The following is a 9,688-nucleotide window of genomic DNA, read 5'->3' on the forward strand; positions in this document are numbered from 1 at the left end:
GTGCCTCTCTGGCTGTGCAAGCCTCGTCTCACCCTTTAAATACACAATTGGTGACATCTGCCACGTGTCTCCCTTGTCATTGGGATTCGCTTTACATCAAAATAATACATGAAAACTCTCATTAGTATTTGAAATAACTGCGCATTAAAGGGAGAGTTTACTCTAGGTTCTAGGGTTATTTTCAGCTAATTTAGGTTATAATTACGCTACATAAAAAGTTTCATGGTTCAATCACCATTAGAAATATTATTAAAAAATGTTTTAAAACTAACGACTACAGTTTGATTACAACGACGGTGGCACCACTCAAAGCGCACGATCTGATAAGTTGCGCAAAACCACTTTCCAGCCAAGGGCTACAGACCGAGTACCGAACCATATAGTTTCAGTTATAATATGGATAAATTTGCCCTAAAATGAACATCGTTCGGTTAAATAGCATTTAGGTATAAATATAATTGCACTTTTGTGATTAGCCTTCGGTCTGTAACCTGCAAAATAAATTGTCAAATACGCAACTTTTTCGGGGTGGCAGCACGGTCGCGGGTGTCATGGCGCTGTTCAAATTTCGTAGCATTGATGTGTAAGTAATTATAACAATGAAATTAGGTATCTGGTAACAAATACGTGTGGGTATAGATGATTTGTTATACAGTAAGTACAGTTGTATGCAGTAAAATCCTAGAGGCTACTGTTCCTTTAAGTATTGAGTATCCAATTGGTATATGTGAAGAGTTGACAATTCGACTAACAACCAGCAGCATCTAGTGAGTGCACAATAGAAATCACAAATTGAATATGCTGGTAAAAACTCTCACTTATATTGTACAATAATGAAACATAGATTAATGAACTAAACTAAATACATAGGTCAATAAACTAACCCCGTCAATATAGCACGATATCAGATCCGGGTATAAACACAGAATTTACGACTTGGTTCTTTGTTCTTCTAGCTTGTAATGCAGTATGCAGTATATTAATGCAGTATGCAGTATATTAACTTCTTTCTTCTTCTTTCTTCTGATGCAGTTTACAGTATATTAACTTCTTTCTTCTTCTTTCTTCTAATGCAGTATACAGTATATTAACTTCTTTCTTCTTCTTTCTTCTAATGCAGTATACAGTATATTAACTTCTTTCTTCTTCTTGCTTCTAATGCAGTATACAGTATATTAACTTCTTTCTTCTTCTTGCTTCTAATGCAGTATACAGTATATTCACTTCTTTCTTCTTCTTCTTGCTTCTAATGCATGTATAAGGTTGTAAACAACCTCATAGCAATACCGCCGAATAGATATCTGATCCCGGGGATGTCAGGTACCAGATCGAAAAAAACCCACAAATTTCGGCACCTGCACTGCAATAACAACGCATTCAAATTCTCCTTTTTTTCCCGAATGATTCCAATCTGGAACAACCTACCCGTGGGTGTTGTGGAAGCAGCGGACGTTGACATTTTTAAGTCAAGGCTTCACTCCCACATGCACGCGAACCCACTTTAAGAGGACACCAGTTGCATTGCACTCACATCATCATTATGCACCTGTTTGTTTATTGGGTTTATCCCTGAAGGCACTTACTACCTTGTCATTATATCCAGTGTAGTGGACACCGACAAGTACGAGAACATAACATAACATAACAGTATATTAACTTCTTTCTTCTTCTTGCTTCTAATGCAGTATACATTAACTTCTTCACTGCTGCAACAATACTGTTGCACGTTCACTCTCACATGTACGTATAAAAATTCACAAAAATATGGCGACAAACACCACGGATTACATGTAGTGTTATGAAAGAAACTGCCTCACCTTCTGACAGGGTTTCTTATACATAAGAGGCACTGTGGCGCACCGCCGTTGTCAAATTTAACATCGCCGTTGTGAAAATGTTCCAGTATTAACCCGCCGATGTCAAAATAGTGTCAACCAAAAAATAAATAGATCACCACTTGTTTTTGGCATATTTAGATTGCCACGTTGCCTATATTATACAACTGCCTTTGAATCCATCATGCGCGTTTTTCTCTCTCCAAAACTGGCCATTACCTCCTTTGTCTAATTTCCCCTTAGAAGAAACCCCGCTTCACTCTCATATGTACAACTGACTCACTGGCAATCGAGAAACACCAGCTATATAACGCCTCACATCAGGGTAAATATTACACGGGAGCGATTCGCGATTCAAACCTCCGAAATCGCTCCCGTGATGCTCAAAATAGCTCCCGTAAAATTTTTGACGAGAGCTATTTTTCCCACAGACTTTTGAGAAAGAGCTCCCGTGAAAAAAAGAAAGAATTTTTTTCTCAACATCAAACCTGAAACGGAAACCTGCCAGCCGAGCATTCCGGCGTAACGCACTGCTCAGTCCACGTTGAGTTCCTCTACACGACGTGACAACGTCATTAGCGCGCGCTATAGCAGAATGCGCTGCGAGCCATCCCAAAATGCATTGCTCGCTACGAGAACAACCGCCATTTCGAAGCGTTCGTACTTTTAGTATTTTGCTTGTTTTTAAATAATAGTTTTTAGTGTATCGATCCTTTTAAATGTGCTTATTAGGCACCCCTACTGGTGATCACCTAACAGTATTCCAATTTTGGGCATCCAAAACCAATCAACGGCGGAACGTATAGCAAACAGACAGGACAGCGTTCGTTTTTGTAGTAGTATAGATTTGCAAAAGAAAAACATTGGATTGTCGTGACTACACGAGATAACTTTTTTTCATATTTTATAATACGTTATTTAAAAGTTTCAAAACCGTGATTTAAAAACCGAATCAAAAACTGACAAATCTACACAAAAACTGCATATAAGAACACATACAACATATATATATATATATATGTAGATCACCTGTACAGAACATACATATTTAATCACAGGTATATATGCATGGCACCTAGCATCTTAGCACATTGCACACTACAACACTGCACTATAGCGTTTCATTTCGCGCAGACCGAGCTGAGCTCATAAACACACGCACGCACGCACGCACGCACACGCGCACGCACACACGCACACATACACACACACACACACACATGCGCACACACGCATACGTGCACACTCACCATCGTTGCAGAGTTGCCGATGGCTTCAAACGTGTAGTCGCAGCCGCCGTTTGTCATTTCCATGATCACCTTTTGTATCGGCGTGTCGCCGTGGTCCTTGGGGTTCACACAATCCGTCGCGCCAAACGATCTCGCTAGAGAACGACAAAAAGAAGAAAAGATCTTGCTAGAGAACAAACAAAAACAAACGATATCGCTAGAGAACGACAAAAAACCAACGATATCGCTAGAGAACAAACAAAAACAAGTGCCGCGGAGCGACAGCGCTCATCTAACGTCTACTGCGGTGACTCTGTGGTGGAGTGGTGGGATTCTAGTAAACCCTGTTAGTCCTAAATGTGTTCACATACACACCAAAACAGTGGAATGCACAGGGATGGTATCAGGAACCTTCTCAAATGAATGTTCATTGGGATCGTTATGAAAGTTGCCACGAGATGGCACGTACGTTTAAGTGTCTTCAGATTAAAGATGGAAGCTCCCATCGTACGTAGTAGCAACAACTATTTGCAAGACAGAATAGGTAAGCTACTCATACCATTTACCATACGCAACTACAGGCTGCAATAGACACAGCTGCCTAACCTGTTAACCACCTTAACGCAGGCACAAAACTACACAGACCATACACATGCACTGGGGGCAGTAGCACACTGGCAGTGCGCATAGTTGAGCATGTAACATCAGTACTGACAGACAAAGATGCCAATAGAAATTATAAGATTAATGAGCATAAACGCTTCTTTAACGCAAACCTTTACTTTTGAATTTGCACATGTGACAGTGTGTAGCCTCATACATCCCAGGCATGTATAGATCTCAACCTAGCAGAACCCGCGGTCAATTCTTTCTATACACAGTACAGTCACAAATCCATTTTAAACCCTCCTCGGTGAGGGTCAAAAGGTTATCTGACACTTACTCTTCGCCAATGTCAGCAGAAAGTGATTTCATGGTCCTTCAAATAATGCCATAGAAAAGTGCTAAGGTCAACCGCTGAAACACAAACAAGACCTGCCAGATGCGGCTGAGCTGCATCTGGGGTCTGTTGCTAACGGTTATAAACTTCAGTGTGCGTATGACACATTTTGTTAGGCGCAGATATGCAGATACGCGCATGCCGTACACATCATTGTTAGGAGCGAGCGCTTCATCTATCTCCCCCAGCCATGCGATTTTGGTGTTATTATTAAATGATACTCTGCCTTTCACTTTCGATTTGTGTCCGATAGATTCACAGCTATCATTTTTATCTATCTATAAAAGGAGTGTTCAACATAATGAGTGCATGGTATCTCCAAGTTTTAATTAGATGGCGGGCAGGGAGTCCTTCTCTCCCCCCCACCCCCCCACTGCGTCCCACCTCCCTCCCCCTGCCAATCCCACGACGTTTTCACTCCTCTCTGCCTGATACCTCTCACTTCCCCCCTTACCTCCCATCTCCTCCCCCTGCCTTCGTACCCCTCCGCCTCCTGCCTCCCACCTCCCATCGCCCTTGCACACCACATCTCGCCGCGACCCTAATTGTACCAAACCCCGTTTCCCGCTCGCGATACAATTCAGGCCGTATCACACCGTTTTCCTGTCCCCCGGTCCTCATTTACTCCTCTCTCTCCGTCTCGTTTATCTTTACTTCTCTCTCTCTCTTAATTATATTAAAAAATTAAAACCCAGCATGAATCGTTTTACTGCCCCTTAATAATGCTTTCTTCTCTTATGGGCCCTGAGTGTAACAGTCATAGAAATCATAATATAGTGAGTGTCTCAAATATTTCTATGGTAAACAAGTCTTATGTTCGACAGTTACAAACTGTTAAATGGATAGTCCACGCCATAGCTCTACATGAATATGATTAATACCTTCAAGATGAAAAGTAAACTATTAATATTATAATATGGTACTAGTTTTATTTATTATTCGTTTAACAAAGTTACATAGAATAAAATCTAACTGTAAACTAGGCCTATAATGTTTGCCAACGAGATTGGCCGTGCCAAGTGTAATCTAATAATCAAAGATGGCATCGTTCCTCAAATCGTCAATTAGGTACCAGGCTAAAATCCAAGATAAAGTTATATTCAGGCAAAGTTGCTTCAGCTGGTGAGTGAAACAGTGTATGCTTGGCAGGTTGGTCAGGCCACAATTTTATGATAAGAAGCGTGCCACTGCCAGCCATGGGCTGCCTGTGTTTTTTGCCATGTCCATCTCACTGTTGATTCATGTTATAGATAACCTGCAAGGCCTAAAATGAGCAAGGCCTCGCTGATAGACACACTGCTTTTAGAAAGATCATATGATTTAAGGAGCGTAAAACTCTTGTTTCAACAGAACATTTGCCTTTGCATTATCAATACTTGCGCAACTGTAGCCTCACATTGACACAGTATCGGGCTTCTAGAAATAGCAAAACCGTTCCAGTCGATTTATGTTGACAGTGGAACAGAATCCATGTTTAAGCCCACCCTCCTCTTGAGGGTCAAAGTGAGGTCCGAGCGCGGAGACTGACTGACAAGCACGCGGTTACTCTTCGCGGCATGTCAGCTAGAAGGGGAGCAGTTTCATGGTCGCCTCAATAAGAGCCATACGAAAATGGCTAGGTCAAACCGCGATGAAGGTGGGACAAAGAAAGTTTTTCATCGCTCCCGTCCGACCATGATCCTCAAGAAGATGTCTAAAATTAGGCCCCCTGTCCCACTGACGCTTTGGACCTTGACCTCCAATTTCGGCAGCAGATGATGGCTTTTCCTACCATGATCTATGCACCTGACTATCACGAGCCTAGGTCGAGCCGTTTAGATGTTGTTGCCGCATTATGCGATGTATCCTTCCTATACCCTTAAGTTAAGGAGTGAATGTTCCCGCCTTCTTTTACACTCGTTGACCTTTGACGCTTGACCGCCGACAGCTCGATCATTCCCCCCCAAAACTCGTTTGACGATCCCCTGTGCCCCACTGATGTGCCGAATTATCGTGAGTACCAAGATCGTAGAGTTATCTGAAAAGCGTTAAGATTTAGAGTTGCAACAACGTTGCCTTGACAGCACAGCCTACTCCAGCCAACGTGGTGCGCACGGACGTCCATCCGACGACACGGGGACGGACGGACCGGAGCTCACGGACCGGGACGGACGATCAAAGAGCGATTCTACATAGCTCATCTGACTATGTCAGATGACTAAAAAGTTTTCAAATCGCTCCGTCAGATCCATGGTCCTCAGAAAATGTCTAAAATCTGCGCTGTGCCATTTGACCTTTGACCTGTGCCTCCAATTTAGCACCAGTGATGGCTTTTCCTACCAGGATGCTATACACGGACTATCACGAGCCTAGCTCGAGCCGTTTAGATCTTGTGCCGCAATATCCATTTTCTCACTATAACCTTAAGTTGAAGGATTGATATGTTCCAACCCTTCTGTCTTTACACTCTCATTGACGCTTTGACCTTTGACCGGCCCAGCTCTGACATCCCACTCGTTTCTGATTCCCCCCCCACGTCCGGAATATCGTGACCGTACGTCGGAGCGGTTAAGATTTGTGCCCAACTGTTGACGGAGCAACGGACGCTCGACGGAAAGACGGACGGACGGATCCACAGAGGACGATCATTCGCGCGAGCGAATTCCCAGCGATGCGCCTACAAGCTGCATCATGACTTATGTCAGACGAGCTACACAAAACGATATCGCTAAAGAACAAACAGATACAACAAAACGCATATCAACAAGAAATCAAACAAAGACGAAAACCGAATAAAGGCTAGAGAGAACGACAAATAAAAACAAAACGATAATCGCCAGAGAACGACAAGAAACAAACGCATCTCACCTAGAGAACGACAAAAAAACAAATTGATTTCAAGCTTGAAGAACAATACAAAAACAGGTGTGATGTACTATATATTAGAAAGTGGCCAATAATTTTTCGTTAAAAGTATAATAATTGAAAAGTAAAAATCATTGATCAAGAGTTTCGACGCGATATAACTTTATCACACTGGTCACATTGATAGTACACATACGTACATTAAAAAGTACAAAATACTATAGACATAAAAATATAAGACTGAGGCTGTTGCTACGGTTATAAATCCGTAACATTTATAGTTTGTTGCGTAGTGAGCATGCGCCCCTTTGTTAGGCGCAGGATATCAGATATCAGTTGCGTCACATCATTCCAGCAAACCTTCTGCATTGCGTGCATACCTCCCAATCTCATTGGTTAATACAAATCGCGTGCCTCGAAACTCCTGTTTTATGGTGGCAATGTGTACGCCTAACCCTATTAAAAAAAATATTTTGCCGTTAATTGGGAAAAAAAAGTAGATAATATGGATAAGCATAGAAAAATTACGAAATCAGGAAAACTAAACTAAAAAATCAGATGGGATTCGAGCCAGACGGACCTTTTGAGCCATGACACTGTGCTGTACGCGTTCGTACCCAGGCTTCAATTGGGTTTCTCCGATTATGGATGTGCCAGTGCGAATATGACAACACACATGTGGACGTCATTGAGGCAGTTCAGGAGATCCATGTTTAACCCTCTTCTTGAGGGTCAAAAGGTTATCAGACACTTTGCACGTCAGTGAAAGCACATTGTCCATGGTCCTTGTCAATAAAGTGATAAAAATGGTAGTCAGCGCTGAAAGCAAAAAAGAGTTTTCGACTCTGTCCATTAGGCCTATTTTTATTGTTTTTTTGCCGCATCACACTATTAGCACCAAATACTTAAGAGCATAGGTGTCGAGCCGTTAAGACGTTTGTGCCGGCAATTCCGTATTTCCTCCTATACCTTAAGGTAGGGGAAATATTCCCCTGGGCGCGGTGGCTTGCTAAGCCGTGTTACACCTGAACGCTTGAGCCTTGACCTTTGACCCCGCCGCTTCGAGATAAGCATCGCCCAACTCGTTTTCCAAGTACCCCCCCACCCCACGTCCCGAATAATCGGGTGACCGTGAGTGCACTCCGTCGAGCTGGGTCGATAAGATTTCGTGGCCCAACTGGTTGAACGATGGCGATGGCAGAGACGACGTGAGCCGCGGGCAACAGCAGGGGCGCGTTTGACTGGGCATAGAATTTCCTGTCATCACGGACGCATGATCATGCGATTCTACAAGCTGCCATCTCACTACGTCAGATGAGCTAATAATATGTGTAATTATCGATGAATCCGATATAAAATATATAAAACCAATAATCATAAATCTGAATAAGTATTAATATATAATAAATGTAAATAACATGAAATGCCGACTGACCCGGTTCGACTTGTCCGAATTACGTCGACTGCCTATGATGCGTGTCGGCTTCCCGCAGCCTTGCAACCCATGATGACTTGCCAGGCCCGGCGACGCGCTCCCCAACCCCGCCCCGCAGCAGATATGGCGATCGGCACCGGCGCAGTTTGGGCCCGCACGTAGACCCTGGCTCCACCTGCAGAGAGGGAAACGGGCGCGACGACCGCTTATATCGCATTATATCTCGGAGAAAAAAAAATTACCGAAAATTCCGGCGCAATAAACTTTTGGCCCACTTTTTTCCTCGTGCGCATTTTTTATTCTCCGCAATTTCATCCTCGTCGAACGCTTTCCTTTCAATTGATAGTGCGTGAAAACATTCAAAAAGTTAAAAACTTTCAATTACGCAGAAACGATAACACAGGACGAACGTTCTGTAAACGATCGGCCACGATCGCCGCGCACGAATTCCCTAACTCCGCCACGCAAGTCAACGATAAACGATTATCAGACGCGAACGGACAACGATAGTATGTAATTACGGCAAAGTTAACTATAAACCATTATAATTAAGAGAGAAACGATTATCGAAGCAGAGAAGTCGCGACGTGGCATCGCCGGTCGCGGCGCCGTCGGGACCTTGCGGTGGGTTTGAATGCAAGCACCGGTAGCCAGTGTCGTGATGGGCCACAGCCGAGAAGGCAGAGCGCTTGTCCATCGGAGCTTTGTACGTTGGATCATGCCGCAGAACGGAAAACAAATGATCTTGGTAATCGAATTGTCCCCCTCAAACACGAATATACTCCTGAATCAATCGCCCACGTGTGGGGTCGGGCGCGGGGGGCTAAAATCAAAGGTTGGGATTCCAAACTTAATATGTGTGTGTAGTGAAAGAGAGAGAGAGAGAGAGAGAGAGAGAGAGAGAGAAAGAGAGAGAGAGAGATGAGAGAGAGAGAGAGAGAGAGAGAGAAGAGAGAGACGAGGAGGAGAAGAGCCCAATGAGAGATGAGAGAGAGAGAGAGAGAGAGAGAGAGAGAGAGAGAGAGACGAGAGAGAGGAGAGAGTATGAGGAGAGGAGAGAGAGAGTAGGAGAGGAGAGAAGAGCAGAACACGACGAGAAGGAAAGAGAGAGAGAGAGAGAGAGAGAGAGAGAGCAGAGAGAGAGAGAGAGAGAGGAGAAGAGAGAGAGAGAAGAAGAGAGAGGATGAGCGCGAATGAGAGGGGGATGAGAGGGAAGAGAGAGAGAGAGAGAAAGGAAGAGAGACAGTAGGAGAAAAGAATGAGAGAGACGACGATCTAGAAAGACGAGCAAAAAACACGGTTGGGCAATGATGTTCCGTTCGGGCGCGGGCCGTTTTTTATAATA

The 9,688-nt window shown here is 43.6% G+C and overlaps 1 protein-coding gene across 1 annotated transcript in view; it reads right to left on the reverse strand.

Annotated features, from left to right (window-relative positions):
• The window catches only part of LOC106819015 (alcohol dehydrogenase class-3-like), a 55,176-nt gene that overhangs the window by 36,955 nt on the left and 8,533 nt on the right, over positions 1-9,688 (reverse strand). Inside the window, exon 7 of the mRNA XM_014823678.1 lies at positions 3,086-3,219. Within this exon, the coding sequence (XP_014679164.1) occupies positions 3,086-3,219 (134 nt within the window). The remainder of the gene's footprint in view (positions 1-3,085; positions 3,220-9,688) is intronic.

The sequence above is a fragment of the Priapulus caudatus genome, unplaced genomic scaffold (genome assembly GCF_000485595.1).
Source record: "Priapulus caudatus unplaced genomic scaffold, Priapulus_caudatus-5.0.1 Scaffold38, whole genome shotgun sequence".
In the NCBI taxonomy this organism is placed as follows: domain Eukaryota; kingdom Metazoa; phylum Priapulida; class Priapulimorpha; order Priapulimorphida; family Priapulidae; genus Priapulus; species Priapulus caudatus.